This window comes from Artemia sp. Qi Xiang Cuo, chromosome 12 (assembly GCF_049724085.1).
Source record: "Artemia sp. Qi Xiang Cuo chromosome 12, ASM4972408v1, whole genome shotgun sequence".
Taxonomy (NCBI): domain Eukaryota; kingdom Metazoa; phylum Arthropoda; class Branchiopoda; order Anostraca; family Artemiidae; genus Artemia; species Artemia sp. Qi Xiang Cuo.
This window is the reverse complement of record NC_142805.1, coordinates 11,267,577-11,291,799: the sequence shown is the minus strand read 5'-3', so window position 1 is coordinate 11,291,799 and position 24,223 is coordinate 11,267,577. Positions and strand designations below refer to the sequence as shown.

The 24,223-nt window shown below is 34.2% G+C and overlaps 3 protein-coding genes across 3 annotated transcripts in view; all 3 read left to right on the top strand.

The window, feature by feature from the left end:
- The window catches only part of LOC148945772 (uncharacterized), a 128,315-nt gene extending 118,107 nt beyond the window's left edge, over nt 1–10,208 (top strand). The window contains exons 3-5 of the mRNA XM_089097514.1: nt 1,204–1,374; nt 8,571–8,741; nt 10,108–10,208. Of these exons, the coding sequence (XP_088953640.1) occupies nt 1,204–1,374; nt 8,571–8,741; nt 10,108–10,208 (443 nt within the window). The remainder of the gene's footprint in view (nt 1–1,203; nt 1,375–8,570; nt 8,742–10,107) is intronic.
- Nucleotides 10,209–10,856, top strand: LOC148945771 (uncharacterized). Its single transcript, XM_089097513.1, has one exon. It carries the CDS (start codon nt 10,209–10,211, stop codon nt 10,845–10,847), a length of 639 nt encoding a protein of 212 aa, XP_088953639.1. The 3' UTR covers nt 10,848–10,856.
- Nucleotides 10,857–18,240: 7,384 nt separating this feature from the next.
- LOC148945770 (uncharacterized) lies at nt 18,241–24,008 on the top strand. The gene is made up of 4 exons (XM_089097512.1): nt 18,241–18,271; nt 21,623–21,793; nt 22,834–23,076; nt 23,327–24,008. The coding sequence occupies exons 1-4, from the start codon at nt 18,241–18,243 to the stop codon at nt 23,935–23,937; spliced, it is 1,056 nt and encodes a 351-aa protein (XP_088953638.1). The 3' UTR covers nt 23,938–24,008.
- Nucleotides 24,009–24,223: the final 215 nt, after the last annotated feature.

The window sequence follows — 24,223 nt, the reverse complement described above, 5'->3', positions numbered from 1 at the left end:
AAAAAAATACTTTGTGGCCACATCGTTCTTCACTTGGGCAGCGCGCTCATGCAGTCTTCCTATAACAAAGATAGGGAAATTCTTATCTGCTGTATTTCGCCCACTAATTCAGGCTCAAAAATCCTATATTACAAATTCCGCTGATTTCGTTTCCCAAGGTTCTGGCAAGTTTCGGTTAAACCAAATACAAGAATTGGCAAGTTTTGATGCAAGTTTCTACATGTATGCCAATTGTGATCCTCAAAAGGCCGAACGGGATTTTGGAGCATAAACTTAATTCTAACCCATCTATATCAAGAAAAAACATCGACTCTTTCGAATCAAACACTTCTTTCAATCTCTACAGCCTTTTGTAACAGAACGGCTAAGCTTTACTTCCATTATAGAGACATTTTTTATGGCTTTCCATGCGGTGCCCCCCTTCTCCAATACAGGCTGCAACGTACGCCTAATGGCGTGTGTTACAGCTATAGGATTGTCACAAAATTGCTTCCTTCAGTTGTAACATTTTTTTGAGAATACCTTTTTCTGTGATTTGGCAGTTTTTTTCAAATATAATATTTTAGTTTTCATCTCCTAAAAGAATAATAAATTCAATACTGAAGATTGCAAAACTCCTGCTACAGGGTTTTGAACCTATTCGACGTTCCTGAGACGGTTTTTATTACAATGGTTCCCTTCACATTCCTATTCAGTGCCAATCCGCAGGTTTTTCAAGCTCGTTTTAAATTCCCATTAATTCATTTTTTTGATAAACTTTTGCCATTAATATATACCAAAAATAATAGTAAACATTCTTGCCACTCAGTTTAGTTACCTGAGGGTTGAGTCACTAATTAGCTTAAAATGCTATATTTTTCTGACTAGACAGTTTTTTATCTAAATAAGTCTTAAGCTTTCTGTTGCAATAGGTGGTGGGCTCTTTACTGGGAAACAGTTATTGCTTTAACCTTGGTGAACAAACTTTTTGACAGAACCTATAATAATTTACCATTATCCATGTAATATTGTCTCCTTCTTTTTAATCTGATGCTTTTCTCATTCTTTATATATTTACTAAGTGCCAAGATGCTGGGAGGATCAATTACCTTTAGTCCTTCTACAAACTACCACATAAAAATTTTGTAGCATTTTTAAAGTCTTTTTACTAACCTACTTGTTATATTGTACATATTCTATTTAATCTTTACTCTTATTTTTTAGAAGCTGAAGATATATCCTCAAATGATAAGAAAGATATTTTTGGAAGCACTCATTCTATGCTATTAATTAAAGATGAGACCAAACTTTTTTCTATTTCTTCTGGCATCTCTGGAGATTGTCAACATGATGGTGATCATGTTAAACTGGAGCCAAAAATTGACAGGGACGAAGGTATGCTTCAGATTTCCTGATCTTCTTTATTTTTGCATGTCTAAAATGAGATGGTTTATCTTAAACTTTCTTTGAAATATTGACAGGGCATGAAAGATAGGTGTTTATTGCATCTGACCGGTCTGATTGCATTTGCAAAAAAAAATATGTTTAGTTAATGATAATCCCATATGGTTTTGATTATTAAAATTTTGTATCCTAATTAAACTCCTGGATAAAACGACAAACTTAATTTAATTTTAGACTATATTCTGGGTTTTTGAACCATTTAGAACTCATTTACAATTTCTAAATATGGCTTTAGCTATATGTAATAAAACATAATTGTTTTTTATGGCATAAATGCCTTAAGAATATGCTAATGTGATAACTCTGTAGTTTAATCATTGTCTTCTAGAAACAACTTAGTTTTGATTGATTTTAATGCAACATTATCTCCAAAGAAGTGCATAATTTACATGATCTTATTGTACTGTAATTTTCGTTTTATTTCTAATGTTTTAATAAGCATAGAAGGAAATTTTTTTAATACAATTCGTTTTCAGTAAAGGACCAATTACGCAGTTGGCTTTAGACTTTTACAGTTAGGGAAGGGGGCAGTAGCCAAACTGTTGTTTCTATAAGTACAATTGTCTAATAAGTACAAAAGAAAATATTTTTAATATAGTTTATTTTCAGTTAAGTAAAAATGAAGCAGTAGGCTTTAGATTTTTACAGTTAGGGAAGGGGGCAGTAACCCAACTTTTGTTTGTAGGGATTTTGTTTATTTTATGGTTTATTTATATATTCAATTTAAGTATTTCTTGATTTAAGATTTATTTATTCAATTATATTAGTACCTGTTGTATCTTTGTTTGCTATGATTGTTTATTTAGTTTTTGCTTATTTTGAGTTTCTTCAATAGTAAAAGATTTTTTTGTGTGTTAAGCTTGATATGCTTATTTAATTCTATTTTTGTATGTTTTAAGAATTATTTATTCATTTATATTTGTACATGCCGTATGTTTGTTTTATATGATTGTTTATTCATTTTCTGTTTGTTTTGGGTTTAATTTGTTCTTTATTACTAATATCTAGTCGTTTTTAGTATGAATTATTTTAGGTTTTTATTTTTCTTGGTCTTAAGTTTAATATTGCCTTTAATTTTCTTTTATACTCTTGTTTTTTGAAAGTTATTTTAATTGATAAATTAAATAATGAGGTAAGATTCATTAGAATGAATTTTATAATAACTGTGCAAGGCTAAATATTTTAAAAGTTGAGTTGTATGCTAAATTAAAATAGACCTAAAAAATACAAGTCTTTGATTTTGAGCGAATTTTATATTATTAAAGTTCTTCTTGGTGCAGCGTCATCTCATAAAGATATGACCAAACAAGAATGCGGATTGCATAGCATGCCAGGTCTAGGAAGAATATGTCTAAAAAAGAAATGAATTGGAAATGTCAAAATTAAATAAGGGCTTTATTTAGCTTATTTTGGAAAGAAAATTTATGGGCATCTTTTTTACTGATTGGCTGAAAAAAAATTTGATTTGGTAAATGTATTAGTTTTCGATATTCTGTAGTATGCGTGCATGATATAATCTTCATGGTCCTAAAATTTCTGTAAGGAAAAAGTTTGACAGCACTTATTTCTTTGACAAGCTTATTGAATGTTTTCAATACTGTTATAACAGTTGTTCGAGTCTAATATGAAAGTTGATAAATTCTTTACGAAAAAGTGTTATTGACTGTTTTTACCAAGGGGTCGACAGAACAGAGTTTCGCAAATGTTATATTGCGATCCTCAACTTATTGCTGGGTTTGCTTTGGGTCTTGTTTGTGGCAATAGGCCTAGTGTTTGAAGATCTTTGTGATGTCCTACCCAATGCGTGATAGGCCAATAATAAGCTTTTTTTAATAATAACAAAATTTTCTTAAAAACCGAATAAGGCAGTACAAAACAGCGTTCTTGGGCACATCACAATATCATAATTTAAAAATAATCATCTCTCCACTTCCTAAAAAATAGTGTCACAAAAAAAGAACAAATAACTCAAACTTGAATTAATCGTCTTTCTTTACCAGTTTATTAACACATTTGGCGTCGAGAACAAATTCCTTAAGACATATTTTAATAAGTTTTGGGAGTTAATTTCAAATTACAGCTGTGATAAAGATGCGGTTTTAGAAAGAAGGCCCCCGGTCAAAATACTGAGGATAAAGGGCTCTTTCCTAATCGAAATTGAGCATTAAATACTTTTTGACATTTTCAATCTTTTGTGTTGCTTCATTTGAGAGGCCAGGGTGCCGCACAGGACAAGTATACTTTAATATGGGACGCACAAAAGAAGTATATACATCTAGTAAATGTGATTGGGGGCAACAAAATTTATTTAAAAGTTTAAGGAGGGAAAGCGAGGAGTTTGCTTGTCGTAGGATATTATTTATATGGGCATCCCATTTCAAATTCGAAGAAATTGTAACACCAAGGAACTTAAGAGATGTGATAGAGGTTTCAGGAGGAATAGGAATAAGAAAATGGGGAGGGGATTTAAGGAAACTTACTGAGACTATTGTGGATTTAGAAGGGTTGACTGTCATGTCAAGGAAGATGCCTCACAGGCAATATCTTGGAGTATGCCCATTGGGTTGCTAAAAATGTTTTTATGACGCATCTCTAAAACTGTCAAGTCATTGACAAATTTCCACCTATTGTCATAAAGGATTGAAAGGGTGTTAATCATAAGAGAAAAAAGGAGAGGGCCTAGAATAGTCCCCTAAGGAATGCCATTAAATATGCGCAGATGATCTGAGAAACAATTTAGATATTTAACTGCTTGAGATCTATTAGATAGAAAAGAGGCAACGAGCTTAACCAGGAAAGTTTCAATGTGGAGTTCTTTTATAAGTTTATATATGAGTAAATTGTGATTAATCAAAACGAAAGTTTTTTAAGGTCAATAGAAATCAGGTTAAGCCAAGTGTTAGATTTTTCAAGTACTTTACCCATGGTATCAACAAGATAGATTAGATAATGAGAGGTTGATGTGGATTTAAGATTACGAAACTGTCTAAGATCATTGAGGGGGAGGACTTCTATATTAAGCCAGTCTGCGAGAAAACTCATACAATTTTAAAAAAATTGAGGTGAGGGTAATAAGAGGAATGCCATCAAAGCCGGACTTTCTATTTTTCTTCTTGATTGGTGTAATAAAGCCTGGTTTTCTATATAGGGAACTGTCCAGATTCGGTAGTTTCATTAAACAGGGTGGATAGGGGCTTTGAAAGGTAATCACTGAAAGCTTTAATAAGAGGAACAGGAATCTTTCAGGGGAAAATACTTGTTGGTTTTAGTTTTTAAATTTTTTTTTACGACATCAAGTGGGGAAATATGGGGAATGAAAAAGGATGAGGAACATCTGGAAATACGTAAGATAGTGGTGGGAGACTCTGGACAATAGAAGCCAGAAACTTATTGAGGTCATTAGCTGTGGTCTTTGGAGGTTTATTTATATTAAAGTGTAGTTGTTCTTGACTCAAGTTTTTATTTTTATAGTAAACTCGGGTAGCTTTTTTAATTTGACATTTTAATTCCTTTCTTAATTTATTTGCTTCAGCTAAATTACCCCTGTTAAACAAGTTTATTTTTGTGCGGCTTATCATTTATATGTGATTATTTATGTAAATTTTATCACTGGAGCATTTTCTGAATTTTTTTTCTGGGAAATATAATGAGTAGGAATCAATTAATTTTTTGTTAAAAATAAAAATTTTTATCATCAAGGTTATTAGAATTATATAGGCCTGACCAACTTTCACTGGTCAGTCATGAATCAAAAGAAAAAAGGCCTGTGTCACTGAGGGGACGGCAAACCCCAATGGAGGTAGTAAAGGAATGTTCAATGGCTGAAGAAACTGCCTCCTAATGGTGGCAGTGCTTGCGGGGGGCTGTAATACTTACTCAAGTTTAAACAAATAACATCCAGAGAGGTGTTACCTTTTTTTGTAGATATTTAAACCAGTTGTTTAATATTAAGAGAGGTACAGATAGAGTCCATCCTCAGATCATTCGCATCACCCAGTAAGAAAATACCAGCGTCCGCCTCCTTTGATAACACTAAGTCAGCACTTATCAGGAATTGATGTATAAATTTTCGTTTTTGGTCAATACTTTGGTTAGGGGAGTGATAAAAGACGGCGGTTACAATTAAATTGAAAGGGCGGGGAAGTGCTTTTGGTCTAAGGCTCAGCCATAGGATTTCATCGTAATCTGATAAGTTGAGGGTGGGGATGAGTTTCGGTTGGGGGTTATCTCGGACAAAAATAATATACCACCCTCTTTTTTTCCAAGAGGGTCATCGGGAGGGCGAAATTTTATAAACTGAGTATAATTGCTGATTTTTTGGAAATCTGAGTTCTGGGAATGAGCCTCTGGCACAGCTATAACATTAATTTCAGAGATACCCTCGAGTTCGGTAATCTTGTCAAAATTCAGGCTCAGCATTGGTAAGTAGGAAAGTTGGACATTTAAAACGATGTGGGTATTGGGATTCTTTTTTTCGATTCGGGATAGAATTATTTGGGGTTGAAGATTATGAGAAAGATGTTAAGAGTAAGGGGATGGTTTTGAGGCGCTATTTTTAGTAGCTGAGGAGGAAGGTTTGGAGGGACATATGTTAGAAATAAAACACTGTTTTACGCTAGAGTCACGTAATTCGATGCTTCCTTAACCCGAAGTACCTGGGAACGAATGGATGGAAGTAGGGTCTTCTTTGTGGGGATAGAATACGGTGGGGTTCTTAAATTCCCCGGACTGAGTTGGTGGTGGTGCTTCAATGGACACTGGTGTGTTACTTAATTGGCTCGGTGACTCTCGTTTTTTGACAGGTTGGCACTGTTGGAGGGGGGAGAAATTGTTTTCGTTGAGCTAAACTGCTTGCGGTAACTCACTGACCTTTCATATAATGGCTGGAAAGGTGGAAAGGTTTGATGCAAATAGTTTTTTGACAGGTCCAAACTGATGAGACAAGGAATTGGAAGAAATGCTGAGTCTTGGTTAAAAAATTTTTTGGCATTGTTTAAGAGCTTTTTAAAAGATTTGTACCCATATTTCAAGTGGATTTGACTACATTCATTGAAGCAAAGACCACTTCTAAAACTGTCACAAACTCGGGAATGCAAGGGTTTGCACCCAGGGACACTACATTCATCCTTAAAATAATAATTCTTGCACAATTGAAGGTATTTACACAACTTTTCCTTCTTGCAAACCCCTTGCAAACCTTCTTGCAAACTTGCTTCTTGCAAACCTTCTTGGTTTGCTTCTTGCAAACCATCTTGGTTTGCTTCTTGCAAACTTGACCTTGAACGCTTGTGCCTGAAAGGGGATTAAAACCAAGACATTTTCATCCTTTAAACACACAAACTTGTCTTTTTATCTTATTTGAAGTGGAAATCACTGCATTCTCAACAATAATTTTTTTGTTGACCTTGTCTTCTGTTAAATTTTTATTTTTGATGATGTTATCAGGAGCCACATTAGCATCAACAATTCTTGTTTTAATATTTTTGTGGACAGAACTTCGTGATTTCTTCTTTTCCAGTATTGGAAAAGACTGGGGTTACAAACTGAAACACTTTTTAAAGAAGTTAGGGTGAACTTTTCTTTAATAACGTTTTCAGGTTCACTCATTAATGATAATAACTGCTGCATTGGAGGGAGGGGGTGTCTTGTTTTAGGTGCAGTAGGAACGTTGTTTAGTAAGTCGGACTGGCAGGAAATTTAGGTCTTGAATATTGTAGCTTGGTCAGGAGTTTGACAACTGAAATTAGTTGTTTTTGAATCGAAATTGGTTTGGCAGGACACATCGGACGTGGTTGAGGGGGACTGTCCTGGGGCTTGAAATTGGTTTGGCAAGGAATTGATTCGAGAGACGATTAGGGTGATGACCTCACTTCCTGATGTTGACTAGGTCCCTTCCCGATGGGTGATGTGGAGGTGTCTTAAAAGTAGACTGGGTCTGGGGGGAACAGCACAAAGAGTCATCAAAAGCTACTACCTTGTCATTAGTATCTTCTTTTGTAGTACAATCTAGGCAAACCCAACTTTTTGACCACTTAGAATGTTCAATACCGGAGCAATGTTCATGGAAGTAAAATTCACAGTTACTGCACTGAATAGAGTTAATGGTAACTCCTAATCTGCATTCCGGGCATACTTTCTTAGTCATCTTTTTGAACCGGAATGGATTTTAATGTGTCATCAAAGAAAATTTTTTCAGCGGTGTAGGTGTATCTTGAACGAACGCTGATTAAAGAGTGAAGCCTACTGAGGCTTCAGGGAGAGAGATAACTCGAAACAGAATACAAGCGCCCAGTATGGTTTTAAAAATCTTGAAACAAGGTCAATTTCCCAATTTGTAAAGAAAGTCTGGAACCTACCCAAGTTACAGGCTATCCTAATGGCGTATGTTGCAGCTATAGGCTTGTCACAAAATTGCTTGTTTCAGTGGTAACACTTTTTTGAGAATACTTTTTCTTTGATTTGGCAGTTTTTTTCAAACATCATATTTTAGTTTTCATCTTCTAAAAGAATCATAAATTCAAGACTGGAGATTTTAAACCTCCAGCTATAGGGTTTTGAACCTAAAAGATATTCCTGAGACGTTTTTTATGACAATGGTTCTCGTCCCATTCCCATTCAGTGCCACTCCGCAGGGTTTTCAAGCTCGTTTTCAAGTCCCATAATTCTTTTTCTTGATAAGCTTTTTCCACTAACATAAACGAAAAATAATAGTCAGCATTCTCACCACTCAGTATATTCACCTGAGGGTTGAGTCACTAATTAGCTCGAAATGCTACATTTTTCTGACTAGATATTTTTTATCTAAATAAGTTTTGAAGCTTTCTGTTACTATAGGTTGTTGGCTCTTTACTTGGAAGCAGTTATTGCTTCAACCTTGGTAAACAAACTTTTTGACGGAACCTAATATAATTGACCATTATCCGTGTAATATTGTCTCTTATTTTCAAATCTGATACACTTCATATTCTTTATATATTTACAAAGTGCCTAGATGCTGGGAGGATCAATTTACCTTTAATCCTTCCACAAACTGCCACATAAAAAATTTGTAGCATTTTAAACGTTTTATGAGTAACAAACTTGTTATGTTGTTAATGTTTTATTTAATTTTTACTCTCATTTTGTAGAAGCTGAAGATATATCCTCAAATGATAAGAAAGATATTTTTGGAAGCACACATTCTATGCTATTAATGAAAGATGGCGCCAAACATTTTTCTATTTCTCCTGGCATCTCTGGAGATTCTCAACATGATGCGGATCATGTTAAACTTGAGTCGAAAATTGACGGGGACAAAGGTGTGTTTCAGATATCCTGATCTTTTCTTTTACAATTTTTAAATATGGATTTAGCTATACATAATTAAAAAAATAATAACTCTTTTATGGCATTTATGCCTTAGGAATATGCTAATATAATAACTCTGTAGTTTAATGTAGTTTATACATTATCTCCAAAGAAGTGGATAATTTACATGATCTTATTTTAAGTAAGTAACATTGGGTTTATTTAAAAAAAAAATATATACATCATCGATTCCCTGAAGCAATGCTTGTGCGGGAGAAAACCCTCATAATAAAACAAAAAACAAAGAAACCAAAAAAAAAGACAGAAAAAAAAGAAAAAAAAAACAAAAACAAAAAAAACAAAAAAAAAGAAATAAAGAAAAAAAAAAAAAAATTAGAGCTCAACTTACCGGCCCCCAAAACCAACGAACCTCCAAACAACACCCAGCAAAATTATAATAACTATAATCATATTCAGCTGCAACTAAGCCCTCCTCAAAAACAAAACTTAAGTGGCGTGGAATAATCCATTCAAAATATACACATCAAAACAATGGTTCTTTAGCGACTTACGAAAATCCTATTATATATTGCATAATCCTTATATATATTGCACTGTAATTTTCATTTTATTTTTAATGTTGTCATAAGTATAGAAGAAAATATTTTAATATAATCCATTTTCAGTAAACAATCAATTACGCAGTTGGCTTTAGACTTTTACAGTTAGGGAAGGGGGCAGTAGCCCAACTCTTGTTTATAGGGATTTTGTTTGTTTTAAGCTTTACTTATATTTTCAATTTAAGATTTACAAGTATCCATTTAAAAATACTTGATTTAAATTTTATTTATTCATTTATATTAGTGCCTATTGTGTCTTTATTTGCTATGATTGTTTATTCAATTTCTGTTCGTTTTGGGTTTCATTTATACTTCAATAGATTTTTTTGTTTTAAACTTGATGTGCTTATTCAATTCTATTTTTACTTTTTTTAAGAATTATTTATTCATTTATATTTGCATATTTTGTATGTTTGTTTTCTATGATTGTTTATTCATTTTCTGTTTCTTTTGAGTTCAATTTATTCTCTACTATTTATATCTAGTCGTTTTTAGTATTAAATATTATAGGTTTTTATTTTTCCTGGTCTTGAGTTTAATATTGCCCTTAATTTTCTTTGAGAAGCTTATTTTTTGAAAGTTATTTTAATTGATAAATTAAATAATGAGGTAAGATTCACTAGAATGAATTTTATAATAACTGTATAAGGCTAACTATTTTAGAAGCTGAGTTGTGTGGTAAATTAAAATAGACCTAAAAAATACAAGTCTTTGATTTTGAGAGAATTTTATATTATTAAAGTTCTTCTTGTTGCAGCGTCATCTGATATGAGCAAACAAGAATGCGGATTACCTAACATGTCATATCTAGCAAGAATCTGTCTAAAAAAAGAAATGAATTGGAACCGTCAAAATTAGATGTCAAGTGACAGTCATGTATTGGCAGAAAATGATGCGGCAAAACAGGAGATTTCTTATACTGGAAAAACACAATTTGAATGTGATATATGTAAGAAACGTTTTACTACAAGTGCCAGTTTATCTCGTCATCAGAGATCTCATACGGGAAAAAAACCTTTCGAATGTGATATCTGTAAGAAACGTGTTGCTACAAGTAGAAGTTTGTCTGATCACAAAAGAACTCATACTGGAGAAAAACCTTTTGAATGTGATATGTGTAAGAAACGTTTTACTACAAGTACCAATTTATCTAGTCATCAGAGAACTCATACAGGAAAAAAACCTTTCGAATGTGAAATATGTAAGAAAAGTTTTATTAGAAGTGCCGCTTTGTCTATTCATCAAATAACTCATACTGGAGAAAAACCTTTTGAATGCAATATATGTGAGAAGACATTCAGCCAGAAAGCCAACCTATTTATTACTCAAAGATCTCATTCTGGAGAAAAACCTTTTGAATGTGATGTATGTGACAAAACATTCAGTAGAAAAGCCCACCTATTTGATCATCAAAGAACTCATACTGGCAAAAAACCTTTTGAATGTGATATATGTAACAAATGTTTTACTACAAGTGGCAGTTTATCTCGTCATTAGAGAACTCATACTGGAAAAAAAACCTTTTGAATGTGAAATATGTAAGAAAGGTTTTACACATAGCAATAGTTTATCTTATCATAAAAAAACTTATTCTGGAGAAGAACTTTTTGAATGTAATATATGTGAAAAGACATTCAGCCAAAAGGCCAACTTATTTGTTCATCAAGGATCTCACACTGCAGAACACCCTTTCAAATGTGGTCATGGTTGCAGCGGCAGCTGCAACCGAGTAAAGGGCGAACCATCGCCTGTTGTAATCAAAAGTTGAAAAATGTGTTTTCAAAAAAACAGTCTGGTGGGAAAAAAATGTCATTCTACACTGTTACATAAATAGTTAGGTAGATAGTTACCATCACGAACGGTAACTATTGTTTTGGTTAATCTTAGAAGTAAAAGTTTATTGCGAAAAGAAATTTATGGTGATTTCAAAAAAGAGCCTGAAACCCCTTAAAAATGGTGTCAAATCGAAATAAAAAGTGACCCATTGGAATCAGCATGGTCAAAACCTTATGTAGGATAATTACAGTCCCCCACCTTGAACACCAAGGAACATTGACTTTTTTGCATGGGTAGCAGTGATCTGTCTCCCTTCTTTTTTCTTTTTTCTTTTTTTTTCTAGAATGGGATGGCCAGACTGTCATATAGAGGGGTTTAATGGGTCATTCGAAAGGGAATTAAATTTGTAATTGCCCTTTTTAAGTGACCAAAAAGATTGAAGGGTAAACAGCCCCCCCCCCCTCTATAGGTTCCCCCCCCCCCAACTAATCCTATAAAAATTTTGAGGTAGCCATTTTGTTTAACATAGTTCAAAGGTCCAATATATATGGTTTTGATAATGATATGGCCTGCTAATTATAATGATAAGGTCTGCTCTTTACTTGGTTGCAGCTCTAGGTCCAATCATGAAATGTAAAAGGGGATACATCATCTAAGGCGTTTATCACAAAAATTATTCAAGGAGTCCATTAAAAAGTTCAGCTCTTAAAAAAAAGATTTCTGCTCTAAATTAAATACAATTAACTTACTTAGAGCAAAAGCTTATAAATTGCCACAAAAGAAAGCAATCAACAACAAGATAAAAATTATTTTATTATTTTAAAGGTAGGGGGGCTACAAGTCTCTTGTAAATGGTTTTGTCCAGGATGTTTTCATCTGTGTAGTTTTATTTCTAGTTGATGTCAATTCTTTTTCCAATTTTCAAAAATCTAAAAATATCTCAATCTTTAAAAATAGTTCTGCCGCTAAATTTGGCAAACCCTTATAATTTATTATCCCAAAATTTGTACAATGACCAAGCAGAATTTTTAACATCATATGGGATCTTTGCTCCTGTCAAGACTGGTAAAAAGTAACAGTTTTGAAAAAAAAAAAACAATTGAGCAATATAGGGCTGAATTACAAATGAAAAAAAATAAACAAATGAATGTGCATTGTCAGTTTAGTATGCATATACTGATATTTTGTAATCAAAATGGTAATATTATTTAGTTTATTAAAGTTATTAAAGTAAAAACATTTATATTTTTTTCAATGAAGTGCATGTTATGTTATGGCTTTGGGAAGGCATAGGGGTTTTGAGCCCAACTTATGTTAATTTCTGCTTGTTATGAGTTTGACTCGGTTATTTATTGTAATTTCTGTTAGTTTTGGGTTTCATTTATTTATCAATGCTGATTTGTGGTAGTTTCGCTTTTGGTAGATTATTTTATTTTATTTTTGCTTATTTTTTGTTTAAATGAGTTCTTTACTTTTCTTTGAAAAACTTATTTTGTGGAATTTTTTTTTAATTTATTTTTGTTCGTTTTATATTGACGTAGTCTTTTTCAGGGAAAAACAAAATAATACTTTAACTCTTTTCGGTTTTTTTAAGACTTTATAGTGTGGCCTGCTATTTGTATGCTGGAGAAAAATTTTCAGCAATTTTTAACAAAATACACCCTTTTAAAAATCTGGACACAAATAGTAGTGTTTTATTTAGTTTCTTACATCCTCTAGTTGACCTGAAATGGAAAACTTGATACCATTCGCAAAAAAATCTTTTTATTATCTTTGATAGCTTGGATACACTTACGCTATTTTGATTTGGTTATATTTTAAGAGCTGAAGTAGCCCCTAAAGTTTGAAAAATAATACACTCAGTCGTTCTTGGGATACTGCTTAGATGCCTTATTGGTAATTAGCATTACCACTGTGCAATTTGATTTAATATTAAAGCAACTTTTAGTTTTTAAACATAATGGGGAAATGTGAGGGTGGGCGTGGGAGGGGGATTTGTTGCCCTCCAATCACTTTTGACTATTAAAAAGGGCGTCAGCCCTTTCAATTTTCAATCAAATTAGCCATTTTCGAAGTTCCCACGACAGCTCCTTTGATACGAAGTGCCCTGGTCTAAACAACAACAACACAAAATAATACATTATACCCACATCGATCTTTGCTATAAAAATGTTAAGCCTTCCAATCATTTTTGACTATTAAAAAGGGCACCAGGCCTTTCGATTTCCAATCGATTGAGCCCTTTTTGAAACAACAATGCTTTCTATAAACACCTTATATGCCCATAGGGCATAAATTACAACCCTTACCCTAAGGGCTGCTAGGATGGTTGTCATCCTCGAAAACATAATTTCCAGACCTTTCAACTACGTTCAACAAAATGTCTATCTCAACATTTTGACTGGATGTGTTTGGGAAAATGGTGAGCGTGAGAGGGGCATTAGTTGCTCTCCAATTACTTTCAACTACTAAAAAAGGCAGTAGCCCTTTCAATTTTCAGTTTAATGAGCCCTTTTGAAGTTTCTACGACAAAGCTTCCAATAAAAACCTTATATGCCCCAGGGCATAACTTACAACCCTTGCCCTGAGGGCTCGGGGGAGGGGTTGTCATCCTTAAAGACCTAATTTCCAAAACTTCCAACTACGTTGACTAAATGGCTATTTAAAAATTTTGATTGGATGTGTTTCGGGGAAAGGTGGGCGTGAGAGGGGGGTTAGTTGCCCTCAAATCACTTTGGACTATTAAAAAGGGCACTAGCCCCGAGAATTTCCAGTCGAATAAGCCTTTTTTTAAGTTTCTACGATAACGCCTTCTATAAAAACCTTATATGCCCCCAGGGCATAACTTATAACCCTTGCCCTGAAGACAGTGGGGGGGGGGGGTGTCCTTCTCAAAAGTATAATTTCCGGAACTTTAAACTAAGTGGAACAAAATGGCTATCTCCAAAATTTTGATTGGATGTGTTTGGGGAATTGGTGGGTGTGGAAGGGGTGTTAGTTGCCTTCAAATCACTTTTGACTATTAAAAAGAGCACTAGCCATTTCAATTTCTAATCGAATGAGCCCTTTTTGAAGTTTTATGACAACGCGTTCTATAAAAACCTTATATGCCCCCAGGGTATAACTTACAGCCCTTGCTCTGTGGGCTGGGGGGGGGGATTGTCACCGTCAAACACCTAATTTCCAGAACCTTTTGCTGCGTTGAACAAATTTGCTTTCTGAAAAATTTGATTGGTTGTGTTCTGGGGAAGGGTGGGCGTGAGATAGTTACCCTCCAATCACTTTTGACTATTAAAAATGGCACCAGCCCTCTCAAATTCCAACTGAAAGAGCCCCTTTTGATTTTTTTATGACCACCCGATCTATAAAAACCTTATATGCCCCCAGGGCATAACTTACAACCTTTGCCCTGGGGGTTCTAGGGGTTTTGTCATCCTTAAATACATAATTCCCATATTTTTCAACTACGTTCAACAAAATGGCTATCTCTAAACTTTGATTGCATGTCTTTGGGGAAAGGGTGGGCGTGAGAGGGGGGTTAATTACTCTCCATTCACTTTTGACTATTAAAAAGGGCAATTTCAATTTCCAATCAAATGAGCCCTTTTGAAATTGCTACTACAACTTCCTATACAAACCTTATATCCCCCCAGGGCATAACTTACAACCCATGCACTGAGGGCTCTGATGGGGTTATCATAGGCAGCGCAATAGCGCTGCCTAAGTGAAGAACGATGTGGGCACAATGTATTGTTTATTTTGTTGTCTTAGACCAGGGCACTTCGTATCAAAGGAGTTGTCGTAGAAACTTCGAAAAGGACTCATTCGATTGGAAATTGGAGTGGCTAGTGTCCTTTTTAGTAGTCGAAATATATTAGAGCTCAACTAGCCCCTCACCCCTATCATTCCCCCAAACACATCCAATCCAAATTTTTAAATAGCCATGTTGTTCAGCGTAGTTGATTTCCAGATAGAAAATATGTTTTTGAGGAGGACACTCCCCCACAACCCTCAGGGCAAGGGTTGTAAGTTATGCCCTGAGGGCATATAAGAACGAGATTGGCACAATGTATAATTTATTGTTTTTTCCTTTAGAGCAGGGCACTTCGTATCGAAGAAGTTTTCGTAGAAACTTCGAAAAGGGCTACTTCGATTAGAAATTAGAATTGATTAGAAGTTCCTTTTTTAGTAGTCGAAAGTAATCGGAAGGCAACTAACACCCCCTCCACCCCCACCATTTCCCCAAACACATCCAATCCAAATTACTAAATAGCCATTTTGTTCCACGCAGTTCAAAGTTAAGGAAAGTATACCTTTGAGCAGGGAACCCCCTCCCCTCACAGTCTTCAGGGCAAGGGTTATAAGTTATGCCCTGGGGGCATATAAGTTTTTATTGAAATCTTTGTCGTAGAAACTTGAAAAAGGGCTCATTCGATTGGAAATTCAAAGGTCTAGTGCCTTTTTTAATAGTCGAAAGTGATTTGAGGGCAACTAACCCCCTTCTCTCGCCCAACTTTTCCCCAAACACATCCAATCAAAATCTTTAGATAGCCATTTTGTTCAGCGTTGTTGATTTCTAGATAGAAATTATGTTTTTGAGGAGGACACTTCCCCACAGCCCTCAGGGAAAGGGTTTTAAGTTATGCCCTGGGGGCCTGTGAGGTTTTTATAGCACGCGTTGTCGTAGAAACTTCAAAAAGGGCTCATTTGATTGCAAATTGAAATGGTTAGTGCCCTTTTTAACTACCGTAAATCAGCATCGATAAATAAATGAAACCCAAAACGAACAGAAATCACAATGAATAAGCGAGTCAAACTCAAAACGTTTGAGGCATAGGGGGTTCTGAGCATAGCTTATGTTTTATTCTGTGCGTTTTGAGTTTGACTCGATTATTTTTTGTAATACCTGTTCGTTTTGGATTTCATTTATTTATCGATGCTGATTTGCGGTAGTTTCACGCTTCTTAGATTATCTTATTTTATTTTTGCCCGTTTCTTTGTTTTATGGGGTTCTATACTTTTCTTTGAAAAACTTATTTTGTGGAAACAGTTTTTTTTTCATTATTCATCCTGAAAGACCTAATTTCCAGAACTTTTGACTACGTTGAAAAAAATGGATATCTCAAAATTTTGATTGGATGCGTTTGAAGAAAACGTTGTCGTGGGAGGGGGGTTAGTTGCCCTTCAATCACTTTCGACTATTAAAAGGGCACTAGCCCTTTTAATTTCCAATTGAATGAGCCCTTTTTGAAGTCCCTTTTCGAAGTTTCTACGACAACTCCTTCGATACAAAGTGCCCTTGTATAGAAAAAAAGAAAAGAAAAAAAACAATACATTTTGCCAACATCGTTCTTTACTTAGGCAGCTCTGCGCTGCCTATGATTAAAAACTGCAAAACGGCAACTAGTTAAAAAGATAAAAACTGATGAAACAAAAAAAAATTAAATAATATATATATTAAAAAATATTTAAAAAACAACATACAAAGGGGATAGGGAACAAAAAAAGAAAAACGAGCTTTTTCTATTATCTGTAAGAGATAAGATAAGATTTATGTACAAATTAACAATTATTTATTATACCAGTAAAAAAAGGGATAAAAGATTTATTATACCGTAAGGTAGTACAAAGAATGGGAGATAAGGTGGGGATAGGCTGGGACACAGTTCGTGGAGGACGATTTCTATCATGTACATTGTATTCAGGGAAAAGGTTCGCAGTACGGGGGCCCAGAAGTGCCAGCGTACCAAAACGGAGGCACAAATCATTTCTTCTTTGCTCAAGGGTCTCTAGCGTTAGGTCCCTAACAAATGCAAATATGGTATATGGTCTTAGAGCTCTATTTTGGACATTTTCAATCTTTTGTGTCGCTTCATTTGAGAGGCCAGGGTGGGGATAGGCTGGGATACAGTTCGTGGAATGCTTGTTTAACAATATGCAAATATGGTACCTTGCCCTCTTTAAAAATAATTCTTAGAGCTCTCTTTTGGACATTTTCAATCTTTTGTGTTGCTTCAATTGAGAGGCCAGGGTGCCACACAGGACAAGTATACTCTAATATGGGACGCACAAAAGATATATATATACTTGTAGTAAATGTGATTGGGGGCAACTAAATTTATTTAAAAGTTTAAGGAGGGAAAGCGAGGAGTTTGCTTGTCCTAGGATATTATTTATATGGGCATCCCAGTTTAAATTAGAAGAAATTTTAACAATAAGGAGCTTAAGAGACGTGACAGAGGTTTCAGGAGGAATAGGAATAAGAAAAAGGGAAGGGGATTTAAGGAAACTTACTGAGACTATTGCGGATTTAGAAGGGTTAACTGTCATGTCAAGGGAAGATGCCTCACAGGCAATATCTTGGAGTATGCCCATTGGGTTGCTAAAAATGTTTTTATGACACATTTCTAAAACTGTCAAGTCATTGAGAAATTTTCGCCTACTGTCATAAAGGATTGAAAGAGTGTTAATCATAAGAGAAAAAAGGAGAGGGCCTAGAATAGTCCCCTGGGCAATGCCACTAAATATGCGGAGATGATCTGAGAAAAAATTAGATATTTAACTGCTTGAGATCTATTAGAGAGAAAAGAGGCAACGAGCTTAACCAGGATAGTTTCAATGTGGAGTACATTTATAAGTTTATCTATGAGTAAATTGGGGTTAATCAAATCGAAAGCTTTTTAAAGACCAGTAGAAATCAGGTTAAGGCAAGTGTTAGGTTTTTCAAGTAGTTTACCCATGGTATCAACAAGATGGATCAGGTAATGTAAGGTTGGCGTGGATTTGAGATTACAAAACTGTCTAAGATCAATGAGGGGTAGGACTTTTATATTAAGCCAGTCTGCGAGAAAACTCGCACAATTTTGGAAAAATTGAGGTAAGGGTAATAGGACGAATGGCATCAAAGCCAGGTTTCCCATCTTTTTTTTTATTGGTGCAATAAAGCCTTGTTTTCAATATTGAGGGGACTGTCCAGATTCGGTAATTTCATTGAACAGGATGGATAGGGACTTTGTAAGGTAATCACTGAAAGCTTTAATAAGAGGAACATGAAAATCTAAGGGGCAAAAACTTGATTGTTTTAGTTTTCAATTTTTTGGGGAAATATGGGGGAATGAAAAAGGATGAGGAACATCTGGAAATACGTAAGATAGTGGTGGGAGACTCTGGACAATAGAAGCCAGAAACTTATTGAAGTCATTAGCTGTGGTCTTTGGAAGTTCATTGATATTAAAATTTAATTGTTCTTGACTCTTACCGGTAAGTTTTAATTTCAGAGTACCAACTCTTTGGTTTATCATGGCACAAGTTTTTATTTTTATTTTTATAGTAGGCTCGGGTAGCTTTTTTAATTTGACATTTTACTTCCTTTCTTAATTTATTTGCTTCAGCTAAATTACACTTGTTAAATAAGTTTATTTTTGTGCGGATTAGCATTTTTGTGTGATTATTTATGTAAGTTTTATCACTGGAACATTTTCTAATTTTTTTTCTTGGAAACATAATGAGTAGGAACCAATTAATTTTTTGTGAAAAATCTAAATTTTATCATCAAGATTATCAGAATTGGTCTGACCAACTAGCTCTGGTCAGCCATTAACCAAAAGAAAAAAGGCCTGTGTCACTGAAGGGACGGTAAACCTCAATGGAGGTAGTAAAGGAATAAACAATGGCTGAAGAGGGAGAAAAAAGAAGACAATAGTGGTAACTGCCTCCTAATGGTGGCAGTGGTAGCGGGGGGCTGTAATACTTACTCATGTTTGAACAAATAACAGCCAGAGGTGTTACCTTTTGTTGTAGTTATTTAAAACAGTTGTATAATATTAAGAGACGTACAGATAGAGTCCATCCTCAGGTCATTCGCATCGCCAACTAAGAAAATACCAGTGTTAGGATACTTCGATAACACAAAGTCAGCACTTATCAGGATATGTTGTATAAATTTGCTTTTTTGGTCAATACTTTAGTTAGGGGAGTGATAAAAGACGGTGGTTATAATTAAATTGAAAGGGCGGGGAAGTGCTTTTGGTCTAAGGCTCAGCCATAGGATTCCATCGTTATCTGATAAGTTGGGGGTGGGGATGAGTTTAGGTTGGAGGTTATCTCGGACAGAAAAAAATACACCACCCCCTTTTTTCCCAAGATGGTGATTTGGAGGGAGAAATTTTATAAACTGAGTATCATTGCTGATTTTTAGGAAATCTGATTTCTGGGACTGAACCTCTGTCACAGGTATAACGTTAATTTTTTGAATTTCAGTGATACCTTCGAGTTCGGTAATGTTGTCAAAATTCAGGCTTTCAGCATTCGTAAGTAGGAAGGTCGGAAAGTTAAAACCATTTGGGTATTGGGATTTTTTTCATTTCGGGATAGAGTTATTTGGGGTTGACGTTTGAGAAGGATGTTGAGAGTAAGGGGATGGTTTTGAGGCACTATTTTTAGCAGCTGAGGAGGAAGGTTTGGAGAGACATAAGTTAAAAATAAAACACTGGTTACACTGTAATGGTGGGAAAGGTGGAAGTTTTGATGCTAATCGTTTTTTGATAGGTCCAAACTGATGAGAGGAGGAATTGCAGGAGATGCTGACTGTTGGTTAAAACTTTTTTTGGCACTATTTAAGAGCTTTTTAAAAGATTTGTACCCATATTTCAAGTGGATTTGAAGCCCACTTCCAAAACTGTCACAAACCAGGGACAAACCAGAGTTTGCACCCAGGGACACTACATTCATCCTTCAAATAATAATTCTTTCACAAATGAAGGTATTTACAAGACTCTTCCTTCTTGCAAACCCCTCTCCAGGCATACTTGCATTCACCTTTATTAGCATTAACATGCTTCCTGGATAGTTCATCACTAGTTTTAAACTCACTTCCGTTTTTACATGCATAATTAAGGACAATTTCCAAATGAACTTGACCCGTGACGCTTGTGCCTGAGAGAATATTAAAACCAAGACAGTTTCATCCTTTAGACACACAAACTTGTCTTTTTATCTTAGTTGAACCGGAAATCACTGCATTCTTATCAATAATTTTGTCGTTAACCTTGTCTTCTGTTAAATTTTGATTTTTGATGATGTTATCAGGAGCCAAATTAGCTTCAATAATTCTTGTTTTAATATTTTTTTTTTTGAACAGAACTTGGTAATTTCTTCTTTTCCTGGATTGGAAAAAACTGGAGGTTACCAACTGAAACACTTTTTGAAGGGGTTAGGGTGAACATTTCCTTAATAACGTTTTCCAGTTCACTCATCAATGCTGCTGCATTGGAAGGAGGGGTGTCTTGTTTTAGGTGCAGTAGGATTTTTGTTTAACAAGTCGGACTGGCAGGAAGCACAGGTCTTGAATACTGTAGCTTGGTCAGGAGTTTGACAACTAAAATGAGTTGTTTTTGAAACGAAATTGGTTTGGCTGGACACATCGGACGTGGTTGAGGGGGACTGTCCTGGGGCTTGGTTTGGCAAGGAATTGATTTGAGAGACGATAAGGGCGATACCCTCACTTCCTTAAAACTGTCGACTAGGTCCCTTCCCGATGGGTGATGTGGAGGTGTCTTAAAAGTAGACGGGGTCTGGGAGGAACAACGCAAAGAGTCATCAAAAGCTACTACCTTGTCATTAGTGTCTTCTTTTGTAGTACAATCTAGCCAAACCCAACTTGTAGACCACTTAGAATGTTCAATACCGGAGCAATGTTCACGGAAATAAAATTCAGTTACTGCACTGAATAGAGTTAATAGTAACTCTTATTCTGCATTCCGGGCATACTGTCTTAGTCATTTTTTGAACCGGAATGGATTTTAATGTGTCATCAAAGAAAATTTTTTCACCAGTGAAAAAAAATTTACATCATATTTTAGTTTTCATCTTCTAAAAGAATCATAAATTCAACACTGGAGATTGTAAACCTCCAGCTACAGGGTTTTGAACCTAATAGATATTCCTGAGACGGTTTTTTTATGACAATGGTTCTCTTCCCATTCCTATTCAGTGCCAATCCGCAGGGTTTTCAAGCTCGTTTTCAATTCCCATTATTCATTTTCTTGATAAGCTTTTAGCACTAACTTAAACGAAAAATAATAGTCAACATTCTCGCCACTCAGTATAGTCACCTTAGGGTTGAGTCACTAATTAGCTTGAAATGCTATATTTTCTGACTAGACAGTTTTTATGTAAATAAGTCTTAAGCTTTCTGTTACTATAGGTTGTTGGCTCTTCACTTGGAAGCAGTTATTGCTTCAAACTTGGTGAACAAACTTTTTGACGGAACCTATGATAATTGAACATTATCCATGTAATATTGTCTCTTATTTTCAAATATTATGTCCTTCATATTCTTTATATATTATCAAAGAGCCTAGATACTATGAGGATCTATTTACCTTTAGTCCTTCCACAAACTACCAGATACAAATTTTGTAGCATTTTAAACGTTTTATGACTAACCAACCTGTTATGTCGTAAATCTTTTATTTAATTTTTACTCTATTTTGTAGAAGCTGAAGATATATCCTCAAATGATAAGAAAGATATTTTTGGAAGCACACATTCTATGCTATTAATGAAAGATGGGGCCAAACATTTTTCTATTTCTCCTGGCATCTCTGGAGATTCTCAACATGATGCTGATCATTTTAAACTGGAGTCGAAAATTGACGGGGACAAAGGTGTGTTTCAGATATCCTGTTCTTCTGTATTTTTGCATGTCTAGAATTTTTTCTGGCTCTTGGAACTAATTAGAATTCTTTTACTATTTTTAAATATGGATTTAGATATAAGCATTATAAAAAATAATATGTGTTTTATGGCATTTATGGCTTAGGAATATGCTAATATAATAACTCTGTAGTTTAATCATTCCCTTCTAGAAACACCTTAGTTTTGATTGCTTTTAATGCAACATTATCTCCAAAGAAGTGGATAATTTACAGGATCTTATTGGACCGTAATTTCATTTTATTTTTAATGTTGTAATAAGTATAGAAGAAAATATTTTAATATAATTCGTTTTCAGTAAACAATCAATTACGCAGTGGGCTTTTGACTTTTACATTTAGGGAAGGGGGCAGTAGCCCAACTCTGGTTTGTAGGGATTTTGTGCGTTTTAAGCTTTATTTTGTATATTCAATTTAAGATTTACAAGTATCCATTTAAGAATACTTGATTTAATATTTATTTATTCATTTATATTAGTGCCTGTTGTATCTTTAATTGCTATGATTTGTTTATTTAATTTTTATTTGTTTTGAGTTTCATTTATTCTTTAATAGTAAAAGATTTTTTTTTTGTTTTAAGCTTGATATGCTTATTCAATTCTATTTTACTTGTTTTAAGAATTATTTATTCTTTATAATTGTACATGTCGTTAGATTTATTTTATATGATTGTTTATTCATTTTTTGTTTGTTCTGGGTTCAATCCATTCTTTATTATGAATATCTAGTCGTTTTTAGTATGAATTTACTATATGTTTTTATTTTCCCCGGTCTTAACTATAATAATGTCTTTATTTTTATTTGAAAATCTTATTTTTCTGAGTTATTTCAATTGATAAATTAAGTAATGATTCATTAGAATGAATTTTATAATAACTGTATAAGGCTAAAAATTTTAAAAGCTGAGTTGTATGCTAACTTAAAATAGACCTAAAAATACAAGTCTTTGATTTTGAGCGAATTTTAGATTATTAAAGTTCTTCTTGTTGCAGCGTCATCTGATAAAGATATGAGCAAAGAAGAATGCGGATTACCTAGCATGCCAGATCTAGCAAGAATATGTCTAAAAAAAGAAATGAATTGGAAATGTCAAAATGAGATGGCAAGGCAAAGTCAAAATGATGTGGCAAAACAGGAGGTTTCTCATACTGGAAAAACATCTTTTGAATGTAACATATCTAAGAAATGTTTTACTACAAGTGCTAGTTTGTCTCGTCATCAGAGAACTCATACGGGAAAAAAGAATTCGAATGTGGTATCTGTAAGAAACGTGTTGCTACAAGTAGAAGTATATCTGATCACAAAAGAACGCACACTAGAGAAAAACCTTTTGAATGTAATATATGTGACAAAACTTCCGCCACAAAGGCAACCTATTTAGTCATCAAAGAACTCATACTGGAAAAAAACCTTTTGAATGTAATATCTGTAAGAAACGTGTTGCTACAAGTAGAAGTTTATCTGATCATAAAAGAACTCATACTAGAGAAAAACCTTTTGAATGTAACATATGTGAGAAGACGTTCAGCCAAAAAGCCAATCTATTTATTCATCAAAGAATTCATACTGAAGTCAAACCTTTTGAATGCAATGTATGTGAGACAATATTCCGCCAAAAGGTTCACCTACTTAATCACCAAAGAACTCATACGGGAGAAAAACCTTTCGAATGTGATATATGTAAGAAAGGTTTTACACATAGCAATAGTTTATCTTATCATAAAAAAACTCATGGTGGAGAAAAACCTTTTGAATTTAATATATGTGAGAAGACATTCAGCCAAAAACGTTACCTATTTATTCATCAAAGAACTCGTACTGGAGAAAAACCTTTTAAATGTAATATATGTGAGAAAACATTCTGTCAAAAATTCAACCTATTTATTCATCAAAGAACTTATATGGGAGAAAAACCTATCGAATGTGATATATGTAAGAGATGTTTTACACAAAGCAGCAGTTTATCTTATCATAAAAAAACTCATACTGACGATAAATGTTTCAAATGTGATATATGGAAGAAATGTTACGCTTCAAGCGAAAGTTTATCTTATCCTCAAATACACAAATTGAAACACGTGAATTTTACAATATAAATTAAAAAAGTATCATTGACTACACAAAGAGATACGATGAGAGTGAAATTACATCGTATTGTGCTAAATCTGATCCTGACTTTTTCCTACTTGATCAACACAAAGTGAATGTAAATGATCTACCACCACTAGTTGTCGTCGACAATGATGATCATCTACGTGTAGAAGAAGAAGAAATCTAAAGAAAAAAAAAACACTTTTTGTTATGTATATATATGTTTTATTAATAAACAAATTGACGTACTTTTTTAAAACACTTTACTCGTAGGGCGCTAAAATCAATATT

Coding starts and splice junctions, on each gene's coding strand:
- LOC148945771 (XM_089097513.1), top strand. CDS start 10,209: ATGTCAAGTGACAGTCATGTATTGGCAGAAAATGATGCGGCAAAACAG.
- LOC148945770 (XM_089097512.1), top strand. CDS start 18,241: ATGAAAAAGGATGAGGAACATCTGGAAATAC. Junction 18,272..21,622: donor TGAGGAACATCTGGAAATAC/GTAAGATAGTGG, acceptor TCTATTTTGTAG/AAGCTGAAGATATATCCTCA. Junction 23,077..23,326: donor TCATCAGAGAACTCATACGG/GAAAAAAGAATT, acceptor GAACTCATACTA/GAGAAAAACCTTTTGAATGT.